Source organism: Octopus sinensis, linkage group LG27 (assembly GCF_006345805.1).
Source record: "Octopus sinensis linkage group LG27, ASM634580v1, whole genome shotgun sequence".
Lineage (NCBI taxonomy): Eukaryota > Metazoa > Mollusca > Cephalopoda > Octopoda > Octopodidae > Octopus > Octopus sinensis.
Window position 1 is genome coordinate 9,586,459 of NC_043023.1, and position 19,639 is coordinate 9,606,097.

Below are 19,639 nucleotides of genomic sequence, written 5' to 3' on the forward strand. Positions count from 1 at the left end.
GGCTCACATTAAAATATAAAGAAATATATAAATATATAAATTATATAAAATACATATATAATAGGAAACATGTAAGTAATATAATAAGGTAAGGGGATAAAAGTTCATCGTTTAGAAATTTTTCTCAGTGAAAATTACTTTCAAGATAAGGAAAACCTATTGTTAAAAGCCAGTGTCCAAGCAAAAAAGAGAGAAAACCATATTTACATTCCCTATGGCCATTTCAGGGTTCATCACCGTATTTAATGCCCGAGGGTGCATCACGATAATTACTACTCCTTCGGAGGTCTCGCCCTGGTATGTGATGTGTGTTTCTTTATTTTTTTCCCCTGATGGATACAGGTTCGTGTGTGACATAGCTAGCTAGAGGCGATGGCCTCTTGGAGCTAATCAACGGCAGCATTCGTCCTATTTTTCTAGACTGCCATATTAGCTTGGCAATAGCTATTAATAAACATAGTGTAGCGCGTCCACCCCCGGTTGTTTCGGTCCGCACGGTTCCTCCGAGGGTGCTCTTAGCCGAGTGTCTGGGGCGGCCGGTACGTTCTCAATACATACTCTCTCTCTTTTACTCTTTTACTTGTTTCAGTCATTTGACTGCTGCCATGCTGGAGCACCGCCTTTAGTCGAGCAAATCGCCCCGGGACTTATTCTTTGTAGCCCAGTACTTATTCTATCGGTCTCTTTGCCGACCGCTAGTTGACGGAGACGTAAACACACCAGCATCGGTTGTCAAGCAATGCTAGGGAGACAACACACAACAACACACACACACATACATCCTAATACATATCTATATATATATATATATATATATAATATAGATATATATATATATATATATTTACCATACATGTATACGACAGGCTTCTTTCAGTTTCCGTCTACCAAATCACTCACAAGGCTTTGGTCGGCCCGGGGCTATAGCAGAAGACACTTGCCCAGATGCCACGCAGTGGGACTGAACTCGGAACCATGTGGTTTGGTAAGCAGCTACTTCCACACAGCCACTCCTGCGCCTGTTTCACATATTTATATTTCGAATGACCGACACTGATAAACAAGTCGTAATTAATGTTTTGTGCATTGAGCAAATCTTTTAGCAATTCTTTTAATTAATGCAATATTATCTACTCTTTTTTTTTTTTTCATTAATTCAGAAATTTATGGAAATTAATGGCTTCCAAGGTTTTAGTAAACTTGTGCGTTTCTTTAGCCGCCACTTGTTTAATCTTTCTTGTTGGATTCCAAGAATATAGTACAAAAATAGCAGCTGTTTGTAAGGTAAGTGAAAACCAGTAATATTTTGTTTTATAATAAGCTTTACGAACCACAGTCTATTATTTTAATGTGGAGGCGCAATGGCCCAGTGGTTAGGGCAGCGGACTCGCGGTCGTAGGATCGCGGTTTCGATTCCCAGACCGGGCGTTGTGAGTGTTTTATTGAGCGAAAACACCTAAAGCTCCACGAGGCTCCCGGCAGGATGGTGGTGATCCCTGCTGTACTCTTTCACAACAACTTTCTCTCACTCTTATTACATACATGTATACGACAGGCTTCTTCAGTTTCCGTCTACCAAATCCACTCACAAGGCTTTGGTCGGCCCGGGGCTATAGCAGAAGACACTTGCCCAAGATGCCACGCAGTGGGACTGAACTCGGAACCATGTGGTTGGTAAGCAAGCTACTTACCACACAGCCACTCCTGCGCCTGTTTCACATATTTATATTTCGAATGACCAACACTGATAAACAGGTCGTAATTAATGTTTTGTGCATTGAGCAAATTCTTTTAGCAAATTCTTTTAATTAAATGCAATATTATTCTATCTTTTTTTTTTTTCATTAATTCAGAAATTTATGGAAATTAATGGCTTCCAAGGTTTTAGTAAACTTGTGCGTTTCTTTAGCCGCCACTTGTTTAATCTTTCTTGTTGGATTCCAAGAATATAGTACAAAAATAGCAGCTGTTTGTAAGGTAAGTGAAAACCAGTAAATATTTTGTTTTATAATAAGCTTTACGAACAACAGTCTATTATTTTAAATGTGGAGGCGCAATGGCCCAGTGGTTAGGGCAGCGGACTCGCGGTCGTAGGATCGCGGTTTCGATTCCCAGACCGGGCGTTTGTGAGTGTTTATTGAGCGAAAACACCTAAAGCTCCACGATTCTCCGGCAGGATGGTGGTGATCCCTGCTGTACTCTTTCACAACAACTTTCTCTCACTCTTACTTCCTGTTTCTGTTGGACCTGTATTTCAAAGGGCCGGCTTGTCACTCTCTGTGTCACGCTGAATATCCCCGAGAACTACGTTAAGGGTACACGTGTCTGTGGAGTGCTCAGCCCTTACACGTAATTTCACGAGCAGGCTGTTCCGTTGATCGGATCAACCGAACCCTCGTCGTCGGAACCGACGGAGTGCTTCCATCATTTTAAAATATATTTCATCTTGTAAGAACCCAGGCTATAAGCTCTTTCCAAATTTCTTCCACTATCTCTAAATATTACATATAATATTTGCGGTGCTCGACTTTACATTTCTCCATTTGGCCAGTGATGGCACTTGGTTAAGTGGTTAGTGTAATTGGCTCAAGATTCTCAGTTCGTGAGTTCGACTCCTTGATCAAGACTCTTTATTTCACGTTGCCCCATTCCACTGAGCTGACAGAAATGAATGCTACCTGTACTTCAAAATGGCCAGCTTTTCAACATTCTCTTTCACTGAAATTCCCTGAAGAATACGTTTCTGTGGAGTGCTCAGCCACTTTTACGTTATTTTCACGATGAGGCTGTTCCGTCAATCGATTCGTCTAGAATACTCATCGTCGGAACCGATGTAGTACCAGTTTTCATTTGACATATGGGAAACTACCACCTGTGTCATCTCTTGTGAAAGGTAAGAGAGTCCAGTTTGCTGGACATTGTTGTAGAGCTGAAAAAGAGGTAATTTCTACTCTTCTCCTCTGGAAGCCATCTACTCGCAACACCAGAGGGCGCACACTCTCCTACCCTGATGTAATCTCCAGGGATACATGCATCCAGCAACAGGACCTCCGTAATGCTATGATGGACCGTGAAGTCTGGCGTAGCATGGTAAATTCCATTGTCTTGACTACGGTCGCGATACCAGAGGGCGCACACTCTCCTACCCTGATGTAATCTCCAGGGATACATGCATCCAGCAACAGGACCTCCGTAATGCTATGATGGACCGTGAAGTCTGGCGTAGCATGGTAAATTCCATTGTCTTGACTACGGTCGCGATACCAGAGGGCGCACACTCTCCTACCCTGATGTAATCTCCAGGGATACATGCATCCAGCAACAGGACCTCCGTAATGCTATGATGGACCGTGAAGTCTGGCGTAGCATGGTAAATTCCATTGTCTTGACTACGGTCGCGATACCAGAGGGCGCACACTCTCCTACCCTGATGTAATCTCCAGGGATACATGCATCCAGCAACAAGACCTCCGTAATGCCATGATGGACCGTGAAGTCTGGCATAGCATGGTAAATTCCATTGTCTTGACCACGGTCGCGATACCAGAGGGTGCACACTCTCCTACCCTGATGTAATCTCCAGGGATACAGGCATCCAGCAACAGGACCTCCGTAACGCCATGATGGACCGTGAAGTTTGGCATAGCATGGTAAATTCCATTGTCTTGACCACGGTCGCGATACCAGAGGGTGCACACTCTCCTACCCTGATGTAATCTCCAGGGATACATGCATCCAGCAACAAGATCTCCGTAATGCCATGATGGACCGTGAAGTCTGGCGTAGCATGGTAAATTCCATTGTCTCGACCACGGTCGCGATACCAGAGGGCGCACACTCTCCTACCCTGATGTAATCTCCAGGGATACAGGCATCCAGCAACAGGACCCTCCGTAGCATGATGGACCGTGAAGTCTGGCATAGCATGGTAAATTCCATTGTCTTGACCACGGTCGCGATACCAGAGGGTGCACACTCTCCTACCCTGATGTAATCTCCAGGGATACATGCATCCAGCAACAAGACCTCCGTAATTCCCATGATGGACCGTGAAGTCTGGCGTAGCATGGTAAATTCCATTGTCTCGTCGACCACGGTCGCGATACCAGAGGGCGCACACTCTCCTACCCTGATGTAATCTCCAGGGATACAGGCATCCAGCAACAGGACCTCCGTAATGCCATGATGGACCGTGAAGTCTGGCATAGCATGGTAAATTCCATTGTCTTGACCACGGTCGCGATACCAGAGGGTGCACACTCTCCTACCCTGATGTAATCTCCAGGGATACATGCATCCAGCAACAAGACCTCCGTAATGCCATGATGGACCGTGAAGTCTGGCGTAGCATGGTAAATTCCATTGTCTCGACCACGGTCGCGATACCAGAGGGCGCACACTCTCCTACCCTGATGTAATCTCCAGGGATACAGGCATCCAGCAACAGGACCTCCGTAATGCCATGATGGACCGTGAAGTCTGGCATAGCATGGTAAATTCCATTGCCTTGACCACGGTCGCGATACCAGAGGGCGCACACTCTCCTACCCTGATGTAATCTCCAGGGATACATGCATCCAGCAACAAGACCTCCGTAACGCCATGATGGACCGTGAAGTCTGGCATAGCATGGTAAATTCCATTGTCTTCACCACGGTCGCAATACCAGAGGGTGCACACTCTCCTACCCTGATGTAATCTCCAGGGATACATGCATCCAGCAACAAGACCTCCGTAATGCCATGATGGACCGTGAAGTCTGGCGTAGCATGGTAAATTCCATTGTCTCGACCACGGTCAAACAATGATGATGAATGATGTTAGAGGATAACATCAAAATTTATGATAAGAAATACCAAGTAAAGTTTCATCAATCTTTGATTGATTGATTGATTCTAGTTTCAGCTCATGAGCTGTGGCCATGCTGGGGCACCGCGATTTAATTCGTCTAAGTATATTTTTGCAAGGCTTTTTCCACGCTTCCCCTCGCTTTTGTATAAAATGTCTAGCTCACCTCACATGACTATGCTAGCATCCTCTTTCACTTGGTTCAGTCATTTGACTGCGGCCATGCTGGAGCACCGCCTTTAGTCGAGCAAATCGACTCCAGGACTTATTCTTTGTAAGCCTAGAACTTATTCTATCGGTGTCTTATTGCCGAACTGCTAAGTTACGGGGATGTAAACACACCAGCATCGGTTGTCAGGCGATGCTGGGGGACAAACACAGACACACAAACATATACACACACATACACATACACATACATATACATGTATACAACGGGCTTCTCTCAGTTTCCGTTTACCAAATCCACTCACAATGCTTTGGTCGACCCGATTCTTTTGTAGAAGTCATTTGCCCAAGGTGCCACGCAGTGGGACTGAGCCCGGAACCATGTGGTTGGTAAGCAAGCTACTTAACACAAGCCACTCCTACGCCTACGCCTATTCTTGTCTTTTTCCTTAAATGGTTGCAGGCGAGATCTCGTTTTTGTCTCGTGTATGGCAATGATTGCAGGAGAGATCTCGCTGTTTCAAAATGGCGTTAGCTCCTTTGTGCCTCGTTACAGTGTCGACTCATTCACCCCTTTCTAAAAATGCCTGAAATTTGCTCAACGTGTCACAGAATCGTTAGCACTCCGGACAAAATGCTTAGCGGCATTTTGTCCGTCTTTACGTTCCTAGTTCAAATTCCACCTTTCACATTTCGAGATCGATAAAATAAGTATCAGCCGAGGACTGTAGTCAAGGTAATCGACCAACCCATTCCCCCAAAATGTCAGGCATTGTGCCAACAGAGGAAGGAGTTATTTTTATTAATATTATTATGACGTTATGATGAAGGCGGCGAGCTGGCAGGAACGTTAGCACGCCGGGAGAAATGCTTAGCAATATTTCGTCTGCCGCTACGTTCTGAGTTCAAATTCCGCCGAGGTCGATTTTGCCTTTCATCCTTTCGGGGTAGATAAATTAAGTACCAGTTAAGTACTGGGGTCGATGTAATCGACTTAATCTGTTTGTCTGTCCTTGTTTGTCCTCTCTGTGTTTAGCCAATTGTGGGTAGTAAAGAAATAGGTATTTCGTCTGTCGTTACGCACTGGGGTCGATATAATCGACTTAATCCCTTTATCTGTCCTTGTTTATCCTCTCTGTGTTCAGCCCCTTGTGGGTAGTAAAGAAATAGGTATTTCATCTATTGTTACGCAATGGGGGTCGATATAATCGACTTAATCCCTTTATCTGTCCTTGTTCGTCCTCTCTGTGTTCAGCCCCTTGTGGGTAGTAAAGAAATAGGTATTTCATCTATTGTTACGCAATGGGGGTTGATGTAATCGACTTAATCCGTCTGTCTGTCCTTGTTCGTCCTCTCTGTGTTTAGCCCCTTGTGGGTAGTAAAGAAATAGGTATTTCGTCTGCCGCTACGTTCTGAGTTCAAATTCCGCCGAAGTTGACTTTGCCGTTCTTCCTTTCGGGGTCGATTAAATAAGTACCAGTTACGCACTGGGGTCGATATAATCGGACTTAATCCGTTTTTCTGTCCTTGTTTGTCCCCTCTGTGTGTAGCCCCTTGTGGGCAATAAAAAAATAAGAATCGTTAGCAGGCGCAGGAGTGGCTGTGTGGTAAGTAGCTTGTTTACCAACCACATGGTTCCGGATTCAGTCCCACTGCGTGGCATCTTGGGCAAGTGTCTTCTGCTATAGCCCCGGGCCGACCAATGCCTTGTGAGTGGATTTGGTAGACGGAAACTGAAAGAAGCCTGTCGTATATATATATATGTATGTGTGTGTGTCTATGTTTGTCCCCCAGCATTGCTTGACAACCGATGCTGGTGTGTTTACGTCCCCGTCACTTAGCGGTTCGGCAAAAGAGACCGATAGAATAAGTACTGGGCTTACAAAGAATAAGTCCTGGGTTCGATTTGCTCGACTAAAGGCGGTGCTCCAGCATGGCCGCAGTCAAATGACTGAAACAAGTAAAAGAGTAAAAGAGTAATACAGGTAAAATTCTTTGATGCATTTTGTCCGTCATTATGTTCTGAGTTCAAATTCCACCGAGGGCGAATTTGCCTTTCATCCTTTCGGGTCCATTAAATAAGTATCAGTAAATCACTGTGGTTCATATAATCGACTTACCCACTTCCGTGAAATTGCTGGCCTTGTGTAAAAATTCGAAACCATTATTATTATTATGCAACGATAATGTGAAGAATTGTCTAAAGCATCAAAGGAAATTCCCTTCTACATTAAAACAAAAAAAAAAAACGTCTTTCTGAGATTTCTGTTGAAATTTCAGTTGGGTTTATTTCAATATTTATTATACTGGGTTCAATAATATAAAATATCAAAGACTGATATGTATTACCCACCACGGCAAAATAATATATATTCGAGGCCATGCTTCAATGTCAGATATCATTAATATCATTGTTGTTGTTGTAGGCAGTGGCTGCTCTCTTACACTACTTCCTCCTGACATCTTTCCTGTGGATGGCTGTAGAAGCAGTTCACATTTATCGAGGCCTGTTTGTATTCAAACCCATTCGGTCATCATTTATCAAGAAGAGTTCAATTTTGGTCTGGGGTATGTATAATGTCTTTTTTCTCTTTTTACTTGTTTCAGTAATTTTGAATGCGGCCATGCTGGTGCACCGCCTTTAATCGAGCAACTCGACCCCGGGACTTATTCTTTGTAAGCCCAGTACTTATTCCATCGGTCTCTTTTGCCGAACCGCTAAGTGACGGGGACGTAAACACACCAGCATCGGTTGTCAAGCAATGCTAGGGGGACAAACACAGACACACAAACATACACGCACATACATATATATACATATATACGATGGGCTTCTTTCAGTTTCCGTCTACCAAATCCACTCACAAGGCTCTGGTCGGCCCGAGGCTATAGTAGAAGACACTTGCCAAAGGTGCCACGCAGTGGGACTGAACCCGGAACCATGTGGTTGGTAAACAAGATACTTACCACACAGCCACTCCTGTATATATATATATATATATACTAAGTAATTAAGGGTTTAGCAACGATTTGCCTCACCACACACCGAATTTAGAAATAGCAGTCAAAGAGTTATGGCTATTCTTTCTACTTAAAAGAGAGATCTCAGTAAAACCACAGCACTTAAAAGGCCAACAACGCAGGTAAAAGAGAAAGGAATGACGACAATCATTCTATATTAAGTTACCTACGGACGTACGTTTCGAAATTAAGTCATAGGAAAGCATAAAAATTAAATAATTATGTCTTACCCGACTACTTTTCTCCTCAGCGTAGGACTCTACAATTATAAATAATTGTGTATTAAATTTGGAGGCACTAGAAGACATCACCTCAACTCATGGTATCAGAGCGAGCGTAAGCCGTGACCAGTACCACCAAATTCAAAGTGTGAATGACAGTATGTGTCACCATCCTCCTCCCACCAGCGTGCCAGAATATATATATGTTGTTGGATGAGTGTATATAATGAGATGAATGTGGAATGAGATATTAAACGATAACGCAGAGCAATGGCAACACAGACTGAGAAGTTTGGTGGACTCACATCTGACGGTGAACATTCTTAGATAACGTTTCCTATTATTGAAAGTTATGTGGGAAAAAAAAGGAAACAAAGTAGACATGAAGGTATTAACAAATAATTGTATTTCTCATTCGCTCGTTCTTCTCAATTCTATAATTTGATGAGAGTTGGAGATACTATATCTTGATTTAACTAAATAAGAATTTAGTTAAGACTGAAGTTAGATGATCAAATCCCATATTAACAGAGAACCACTGTAAGATTGGAGGCGCAATGGCCCAGTGGTTAGGGCAGCGGACTCGCGGTCATAGGATCGCGGTTTCGATTCCCAGACCGGGTGTTGTGAGTGTTTATTGAGCGAAAACACCTAAAGCTCCACGAGGCTCCGGCAGGGGATGGTGGTGATCCCTGCTGTACTCTTTCACCACAACTTTCTCTCACTCTTACTTCCTGTTTCTGTTGTACCTGTATTTCAAAGGGCCGGCCTTGTCACTCTCTGTGTCACGCTGAATATCCCCGAGAACTACGTTAAGGGTACACGTGTCTGTGGAGTGCTCAGCCACTTACACGTTAATTTCACGAGCAGGCTGTTCCGTTGATTCGGATCAACCGGAACCCTCGTCGTCGTAACCGACGGAGTGCTTCCACTCCACTGTAAGATTTATTGTTGTTGTGGTGGTGGAACTTGTTACTCCGGTGGTGGTACTTTTTGTGGTGGTCACTGTTAGACTTCAGATCCGTTCTACAGATTTGTGAACAGAAACATCTTGACTTGACAATCTCCTCTTTTCAGAGGTGGCTTTTCAGAGATGGCTTCGTTTTCAAAAAGAATACGGTATTATTCCAGGGATAATTTCAAGCTATTCCCAGGAGATCGATTGACCCCATAGGTTCTCTGTCATGATAGTATTTGTGTCTGTCTCATGAATGGAGAAAAATTCAACTTATACCATATTTTAGAGAGCCCCAAAAAGGAATTATTGTCTTAGTATTATCAACTTGGAACAAGAAAGATGGCAATCAGCTAAATAACTTAATTGATAAATGGTGGAATTAGATATTAATTTTAACTTAAAATAATAGCTCAGCCAACAATAAACGATGATGACTGATTTGATTCGTATTAGAAAAATAGTGGTAAACAGTCATGAGCATGGGGTGAATAGATTAGTAAATTAGAGAGATATGAAAGTAGTTGAAGTGAGATGTAAATATATGGATACAAATGGGTATGAAGTAAAATAATGATACATAATGAAAATTATAAAGAAATGTATTTCCAGGTTAAGCCTGGAGGGCTAAACATAGAGGGGACAAACAAGAACAGAAAAACGGATTAAGTCGATTATATCGACCCCAGTGTGTAACTGGTACTTAATTTATCGACCTCGGCGGAATTTGAACTCAGAACGTAACGACAGACGAAATACCTATTTCTTTACTACCCACAAGGGTAAACGTAGGGTAAATTCCGCCGAGGTCGACTTTGCCTTTCATCCATTCGTGGTCGATAAATTAAGTACCAGTTGCACACTGGGGTCGATATAATCGACTTAATCCGTTTGTCTGTCCTTGTTTGTCCCCTCTATGTTTAGCCCCTTGTGGGTAGTAAAGAAATAGGTATTTCGTCTGTCGTTACGTTCTGAGTTCAAATTCCGCCGAGGTCGATAAATTAAGTACCAGTTACACACTGGGGTCGATATAATCGAGCAGCATAAAATTACATTTTCATTTAAACCGTTTCAGTTTGACATCGTCTCTAAGACTTACTCATTTTGCACTTTCACCTGATGCACCAAGTAATGTGTGAAGAGGTTTGTGAGAGTGAACTTTTGTTCTCTTCTATGTAGTTTAGTCTTTACACCACTTTACAGAACCTCCAGTATTTTTTACTTTTTTGTTTCTCACTGAAACATATAGTTACGCACTGGGAGTCGATGTAATCGACTTAATCCGTTTGTCTATCCTTGTTTGTCCACTCTGTGTTTAACCCCTTGTGGGTAGTAAAGAAATTGGTATTTCGTCTGCCGCTACGTTCTGAGTTCAAATTCCGCCGAGGTCGACTTTGCCTTTCATCCATTCGTGGTCGATAAATTAAGTACCAGTTGCACACTGGGGTCGATATAATCGACTTAATCCGTTTGTCTGTCCTTGTTTGTCCCCTCTATGTTTAGCCCCTTGTGGGTAGTAAAGAAATAGGTATTTCGTCTGTCGTTACGTTCTGAGTTCAAATTCCGCCGAGGTCGATAAATTAAGTACCAGTTACACACTGGGGTCGATATAATCGACTTAATCCGTTTTTCTGTTCTTGTTTGTCCCCTCTATGTTTAGCCCCTTGTGGGCAATAAAGAAATAAGAATCGAAGTTCTATGCTAGTCGTACCTATTTCTAGAAGCCAAAGGAACAAATGGCAAGGAGTGACCTGTGTATGATAGGAAATATATTATTAATTTCTTTTGGGCGAAACATAATCAACTATATCAATTCAAATTTCATATGTTTATTATTATAGATTTTCATTAACATCTACATATGCTTATTCCTTTCTGTAAATATCGTTGTCAGGTATTCCAGCTGTCATTGTCATAATTACTCTGGCAACTAACAACATGAACAATTACATCAAAAGTGATCAAGTGTAAGTATTTATGTGTTTTATTGCCCTAATTTTATGTTGTCTTCGCAATTAATATTGCTAACTTTATTTATGTCTTGAATATTGTTGAATAATGCATAAGCTACCCTCAAGATAAAGCCACGGCACTGATTTCTGGTAGCTACACACCGAAAATGATTTTTTTCCTTCTTGGTATTTTTGATTTCATTCGTGCCACGTTTTCAGTCCCCAAGACTAAATATTTATTGACGCATAAAATTTTAAAATTTCGATACAAGTAACGTAAAAAACAACAACAAAATAACATATATTTTCAATTTGATTATTACATAATATAGAAAATATTGCATTAATGACAAATTTTTCTTTTTATGCTAATATTAGAAATTCTTGAAACATAGGCGCAGGAGTGGCTGTGTGGTAAGTAGCTTGTTTACCAACCACATGCTTCCAGGTTCAGTTCCACTGTGTGGCACCTTGGGCAAGTGCCTTCTACTATAGCCTCGGGCCGACAAAAGCCTTGTGAGTGGATTTGGTAGACGGAAACTGAAAGAAGCCCGTCGTATATATGTATATATATATATATGCGTGTGTGTGTTTGTGTGTCCGTGTTTGTCCCCCTAGCATTGCTTGACAACCGATGCTGGTGTGTTTACATCCCCGTAACTTAGCGGTTCGGCAAAAGAGATCGATAGAATAAGTACTGGGCTTACAAAGAATAAGTGCCGGGGTCGAGTTGCTCGATTAAAGGCGGTGCTCCAGCATGGCCGCAGTCAAATGACTGAAACAAGTAAAAGAGTAAAAGAGTAAGGGTAATACCATAACGTTGGAGGTATTTTTTACCAGAAACTGTCATTGAAATTCGTTAAAGCAATCGGGTGTTTTTTCTTTTATCATTGCAAGTTATATAGCTAGATGACCGTATTTAAGGCTGGAAAAATATTTCTCGATCAATTGTAAGTATTTGAAACCCTATGACAAGCACCACCTATTCAAACCACAAGTCAGTGATCTCCTTGGTCAACCTAGATGGAACACTCAGATACGGAAACGGTTACTGGGAGCTCAATGCGTTGTTTCCGGCGCATAAACACTACAAGCAGAAACAATCGTCAGCTTTAGTTGGTGGTGCGATCACAAGCGAGCGATTAGAGTAGAATCACTAGCTTTTAGTAAAGGCGTAGCAGCAGAAAAAAATAATACAACAGAGTGGATAGTTTGACGCTGGATTATATGAAGCGATTAGAAGTGGCATTACACCCTATGTGATAGCTGTAGGAATGATACTAGACTATTTCTTCGTGTGCTAAGGTACAAGGCGGCGAGCTGGCAGAAACGTTAGCACGCTGGACGAAATGCTTTGCGGTATTTCGACTACCGTTACGTTCTGAGTTCAAATTCCGCCGAGGTCGACTTTGCCTTTCATCCTTTCGAGGTCGATTAGATAAGTAGCAGTTTCGCAGTGGGGTCGATATAATCGACTCAATCCGTTTGTCTGTCCTTGTTTGTCCCTTCTGTGTTTAGCCCCTTTGTGAGTAATAAGGAAATAGGTATGACAGAATGAAAATTATTTGATAGGCCAGACTAACGGAGACGCAAGATGACATCAAACCCACACTTTAATCATTGATATCACGTGAAAGACGCGTGCTGTTTGAATACACGTAAAGGTGTGCAGTTTTTGGCAGAGGCACTGAGGCACTATCGGGGAGTTACAGCTGCGAAAAGCCGATAACAACAGTTGAGATACGGGAAGCCTTGAACGGGAGAGCTGGTTAAGGCGGCGAGCTGGTAGACACGTTAGCGCGCCGGGCGAAGTGCTTAGCGGTATTTCGTCTGCCGTTACGTCCTGAGTTCAAATTCCGCCGAGGTCAACTTTGCCTTTCATCCTTTCGGGGTCGATAAATAAAGTACCAGTTTCGCACTGGGCTCGATATAATCGACTCAATCCCTTCGTCTGTCCTTGTTTGTCACCTCTATGTTTAGCCCCTTGTGGGTAGTAAAGAAAAAGGTATTTCGTCTGCCGTTACATTCTGAGTTCAAATTCCGCCGAGGTCAACTTTGCCTTTCATCCTTTCGGGGTCGATAAATAAAGTACCAGTTTCGCACTGGGCTCGATATAATCGACTCAATCCCTTCGTCTGTCCTTGTTTGTCACCTCTATGTTTAGCCCCTTCTGGGCAGTAAAGAAATATATACGTAGTTTTTTTTTAAACCTTAGAGGAGTAATCCCAAAGATGGAATACGTGAACATGGGTGGGGCGACGTAATTCAAAATCATCGGCCCATAATACTACTCACCACAGAATACAGCGTTAAATGATTAATTTTCTATTTCCTTGTAGTTGTTGGTTATACAGAAAAGCGTTTTACGCTGCTTTCCTGGCTCCCGTGGTGATCATTTTATTCATCAACCTTGTGATATTTCTTCGCGTTATGTGGCGTCTTAACTCAATGCAGAATGACACGCAAGTTGAACACAAAACAAAGAAAGTCCGTGTCTTTGGCATCGTTGGATTGTGTTTCCTGCTTGGACTCCCCTGGGTCTTGCCATTCTTTGCTCATGGTGAAGCTGCTGAAGCGTTTCATCTTCTATTTGCTATCTTCAATCCCCTTCAAGGAATGTTTATCTTCCTATGCTATTGTATATACAAAAAGGATACCAGAGATGTCATTTGCCTGTTCGTATGTAAACGAAAAACATGGGAGCCCAGGCAAGCTCTGGAGAATATCAGAAGTAAGTATAATTTGGTGATTCTTATTCCTACCGCCACAAAAACCAATATTGTCATGATGGAAATGATCACAAACAAAACTTTCACCAACTCCATCACACATAGGACAGACATCATCACAAATGTCAACTCACCTCTCATCACTACCATAATCACCATCACCATCATCATCATCATCATCATCATCATCATCATCATCATCACCACAAGTATATATTCTCTCTGTGTCTATATGAGGTCTATATGAAAATATATATATATAATATATATATATATATATATATATATATATATATATTTATATTTATATATATATATTTAAAATATATATATATATTTATATATATATATATATTTACATATAGACCTCATATAGACACAGAGAGAATATATACATGTGGTGATGATGATGATGATGAGGATGGTGATGAGAGGTGAGTTGATATTTGTGATTATGTCTGTCCTATGTGTGATGGAGTTGGTGGAAGTATGTATATATATATATATATATATATATATATATATATATATACATACATACATACATGCGTGTATGTGTGTCTCATATACATACGGGTGTATGTGTATGCATATATGTTTGTGTATATATGTGTTTGTGTCGGCTTGTGTGAACGCATGTGCTCGTTTGCTTGTGTGTAGTAAGCAATGAAGAAAGGATAGCTCAAAACATCACTCCACATATTTGAGTAACATGTTTATTTATCTCTAATATAATGCTTATTGCATATCACATTGTGTAAATCCACACTGTTGCATAAGCAATATATTTCCTCGACTGATATTCAGTCAGCCGGCGAAATACTATCAATGTACGAAGATGGAGATATTTATGAACAAACAAAATGAAATGGGCATTTTCAAAGTTGGATGAAGAGATTAAAACCTGCGATCAATCAAACTGCATGATTAAAAAAAATACAGCAAATTCATATATGCGTATTGAATTTTGTGAAGGTTCATGGCTTAGTGGTTAGGGCATTCGGCTCACGATTGTAATGTCATGAGTTCAATTCCCGGCGGCGCGTTGTGTCCTTGAGCAAGACACTTTATTTCACGTTGCTCCAGTCCACTCAGCTGGCAAAAATGAGTTGTACCTGTAAAACAAAGGGCCGACCTTGTCACACATTGTGTCACGCTGAATCTCCCTGAGAACTACGTTAGGGGTACGCGTGTCTGTGGATTGCTCAGTCACTTGCACGTTAATTTCATGAGCAGGCTGTTTCGATGATCATATCAGCTGGGACCCTCGTCATCGTAACCGACGGAGTGCTCCTATTGAATTTAGTTAGTGGGTATTTGATTGTCATTTGATGCCTTGTAAAAAACAAAATAGCTATTGCCAAAGTAAGTCAAGCAGCTTCCAAAATGACAGGCACCAAGGCACCTACCAGAATACGTCTGTTTTTAAGATAACTGAGCAGAAATACAATTCGAAGTTTTAAGTCGCAGATATGAAATATATCGTACATGTCCACACATACATATGCCAAATAAATACTCATTTAGCAGTGTAGAAAATTAAACCGCAAATACAGAATGTATAAATATATATACAGCTATAGGCCCACGTAAAGTATATACACAACCATGCAAACCTGTAACTGAATAGAGCTAAAGTGTTCATCTTTTTTATATAAAGTTGCCCGGTTTTTCTGGAAAATAGCCAGCTGGAGGAGATGTTCTCCTGGGGCTACAAGCTACAGCAACATCCACCCTTAGTAGTTAGCCTTACTGAGATGGCAAATATACCTCACATTGTCGTGCAGTTACTGTTTATACCTCGTTCAGAGATTTATTATTCCTGAACCAATATCTTACAACGTACTCCCGAAAATTCTTATTGCCTGTCAGTGTAAATACTGTTTTCAATATAAACCTTGTTGTTCATCCCTACTTCTGTAAAAACATTTTTGTCACTTTTTGGAAGAGTTGATGACAATTGTTATGTATAAAATTTAAGGTCTGTGAACTATTGAGTCTAGAAATTAATATATATAGGCGCAGAAGTGGCTGTGTGGTAGGTATCTTGCTTAGCAACCACATGGTTCCGGGTTCAGTCCCACTGCGTGGCACCTTGGCCAAGTGTCTTCTACTATAGCCTTGGGCCGACCAAAGCCTTGTGAGTGGATGTGGTAGACGGAAACTGAAAGAAGCCCATCGTATATAGGCGCAGGAGTGGCTGTGTGGTAAGTAGCTTGTTTACCAACCACATGGTTCGGGGTTCAGTCCCACTGCGTGGCACCTTGGGCAAGTGTCTTCTACAACAGCCTCGGGCCGACCAAAGCCTTGTGAGTGGATTTGGTAGACGGAAACTGAAAGAAGCCTGTCGTATATATGTATATATATATATATACATATATATGTGTATGTGTGTGTGTTTGTGTGTCTGTGTTTGACCCCCTAGCATTGCTTGACAACCGATGCTGGTGTGTTTACGTCCCCGTAACTTAGCGGTTCGGCAAAAGAGACCGATAGAATAAGTACTGGGCTTAGAAAGAATAAGTACGGGGGGTCGAGTTGCTCGATTAAAGGCGGTGCTCCAGCATGGCCGCAGTCAAATGACTGAAACAAGTAAAAGAGTAAAAGAGTAAGAGTATATATATATAGTTTTCTCATTATGTTTCCAGGTTCAATCTCCCACCATGAAACAGAATGTAAAAAAGCAGAAACGAACTTGTAAATGAAAATCAAGAAAATGCCTTCAAGAGAAGTCTTTGATTATATTTTACGTCACAAAATGTTCATTTATTATATTAAACTCAGTAAATATATTCTAACGGCCTATTTCATATTTATCTTTTTGCTTTCTCAGATAATCTGTAGTATACATGTGTGTGTGTGTGTGTGGTGTGTGTGTGTGTGTGTGTGTGTGTGTGTGTGTGTGAATGTGTCTTCAAGAGTCGCCTTTGTTTATATTTTGCCTCAATTTTTCTTCTTATATTCCATGAAGCACACTTTTATATAACGTAGCTTTATTTTTTTGCCTCTCGATATAACGTTACGCAACGTAGAGACTCTAAAATCTGAAATAAGGTAATTTTAAACGAGTCTAGTTGCATGACTATTGCCGGAAACGCAAAAAGAAAAAAAAAAAAAAATGAAAATATTCTGTAAATCATAGTCACTCCATATTTTTCGACTGTAAATTTCACTGTTGTCTGTCCTTGCAATGTAATATTTTAATTTTTATGAATAAAATTGTTTTTTTACCTCAACTTTTCGGAGACTGGGCTTAATCTATAATAATAATAATAATAATAATAATAATAATAATAATAATAATAATAATAATAATAATAATAATAATTATGATGATGATGATTTCTCACAGGAGTGGCTGTGTGGTAAGTAGCTTGCTAACCAACCACATGGTTCCGGGTTCAATCCCACTGCGTGGCATCTTGGGCAAGTGTCTTCTGCTATAGCCCCGGGCCGACCAATGCCTTGTGAGTGGATTTGGTAGACGGAAACTGAAAGAAGCCTGTCGTATATATATATATATATATATATATATGTATGTGTGTGTGTTTGTGTGTCTGTGTTTGTTCCCCTAGCATTGCTTGACAACCGATGCTGGTGTGTTTACGTCCCCGTCACTTAGCGGTTCGGCAAAAAGAGACCGATAGAATAAGTACTGGGCTTACAAAAAGAATAAGTCCCGGGGTCGAGTTGCTCGACTAAAGGCGGTGCTCCAGCATGGCCGCAGTCAAATGACTGAAACAAGTAAAAGAGTAAAGAGTAAAAAGAGTATAAGGTTGTCCCAAAAGTTCGTAGAAAGTCTTGGAAAATAATGGTCTTTATTTTGAGGAATAATTTTTGTTGTTTTTGTTAATACTTGGCGAGTAAAAATTCAATTTTCGCAAGTGTTTACGAACTTTTGGGACAACCTAATAATTATAATATATACATATGTACATATGCATACACACACATATATACATACATACATATGCATACACACACATATATACATACATACGCATGCAAACACACACATATATACATACGTACATGCATGCATGCATAGACACACACACACACACACACACACACACACTGACCCACACACATGCGCACAAGCAAACAAATGTGAACGCAGGGTAAATAACGGACAGAGTCAAGACTATTGAAAAGGTTGCAAGGCGCAACGAAAATTTTAGGAAAATAAAAATAAGAAATAAGTGGAAATTTTACCAGTGAGTGTGTTACATTATAAGGCACAAAAAGAAAATGACTCAACAGAATATGCTTCATCACACGAACTCATATAAAGAATCTTGCAAACCAAATCCAAAAATGAATTATAATGATAATAATAATAAAAGTAAAATCAAAGCAATTAGCACGACATGCAGGAAAAGACAAAAAGAGAGTTCTTGTCGGCGAGTGAGATAAATATTGGTTTCAAAGCTGAATGTCAGAAATATAATTTCGACACTAAACTCGTGCGCAGTCGCAGTCGTTCAGTATGATGCTGGAATCCTGAGGTGGACAGAGGAGGAGGTAAAGGAGATGGAGAGGTAGTCAAGGAAAGTCCTAACGATAGACAGGGCCCATCACCCACGCGCAGACACTGATTGCCTATACATGAAAACAGCGAATAGACGAAGAAGACTGATAAGTGTGGATGACTGCGTGCGTATCGAACTCGAGAGTTTAACCCTTTAGTGTTTAAACTGGCCAAATCCGGCCCAATATATTCTACATGTTTTATATTCAAACTGGCGATGTCTAGCCTCTCACACCTAACCTACAATGCCATTTTAAAAATAAGTAATCACATCATTGAAATCTCAAAGCTGTAAGATGATCCAAGATTAATTCAAAACAATTTGAGTGAAAAAGTATTACATTTAACAGAGTAATCTGAACACTAAAGGGTTAAGGAGATACCTAGCCCAAAGTCAGGAAAGCTTGCTGATCACAAGAACGAGGGTGTATAGAGAGCAGAGAAATAAGGATAAACAAAGGAGGAAGTACGAAAAGGACACGAAGAATAATTACCAAAGAAGGGACTGCACGAACAATTCCAAGTAGCCAAAGCAGAAATAACTGGAAGGCAGCGAGCTGGCAGAAACGTTAGCACGCCGGGCGAAATGCTTAGTGGCATTTCGTCTGCCATTACGTTCTGAGTTCAAATTCCGCCGAGGTCGACTTTGCTTTTCATCCTTTCGGGGTCGATAAATTAAGTAGCAGTTACGCACTGGGGTCAATATAATCGACTTAGTCCATTTCTCTGTCCTTGTTTGTCCCCTCTCTACGTTTAGCCCCTTGTGGGTAGTAAATAAATAGATATTTCGTCTGCCGCTACGTTCTGAGTTCAAATTCCGCCGAGGTCGACTTTGCTTTTCATCCTTTCGGGATCGATAAATTAAGTAGCAGTTACGCACTGGGGTCAATATAATCGACTTAGTCCATTTCTCTGTCCTTGTTTGTCCCCTCTCTACGTTTAGCCCCTTGTGGGTAGTAAATAAATAGATATTTCGTCTGCCGCTACGTTCTGAGTTCAAATTCCGCCGAGGTCGACTTTGCTTTTCATCCTTTCGGGGTCGATAAATTAAGTAGCAGTTACGCACTGGGGTAGATATAATTGACTTAATCCGTTTGTCTGTCCTTGTCTGTCCTTTCTGTGTTTAGCCCCTGATTACAAAAGATAAAAATATTAAATTTCTAAATATCTCAGAGAGATATAAGCTTATATCTCTCTGGACTTATAAAGACATC

The 19,639-nt window shown here is 41.1% G+C and overlaps 1 protein-coding gene across 1 annotated transcript in view; it reads left to right on the forward strand.

Annotated features, from left to right (window-relative positions):
• Positions 1–17,099, forward strand: part of LOC115224954 (adhesion G protein-coupled receptor A2-like) — a 91,981-nt gene extending 74,882 nt beyond the window's left edge. The window contains exons 29-33 of the mRNA XM_036513864.1: positions 1,161–1,284; positions 7,443–7,584; positions 11,108–11,180; positions 13,505–13,896; positions 16,543–17,099. Coding sequence (XP_036369757.1) covers positions 1,161–1,284; positions 7,443–7,584; positions 11,108–11,180; positions 13,505–13,896; positions 16,543–16,595 — 784 coding nt within the window. The 3' untranslated portion in view covers positions 16,596–17,099. The remainder of the gene's footprint in view (positions 1–1,160; positions 1,285–7,442; positions 7,585–11,107; positions 11,181–13,504; positions 13,897–16,542) is intronic.
• Positions 17,100–19,639: the final 2,540 nt, after the last annotated feature.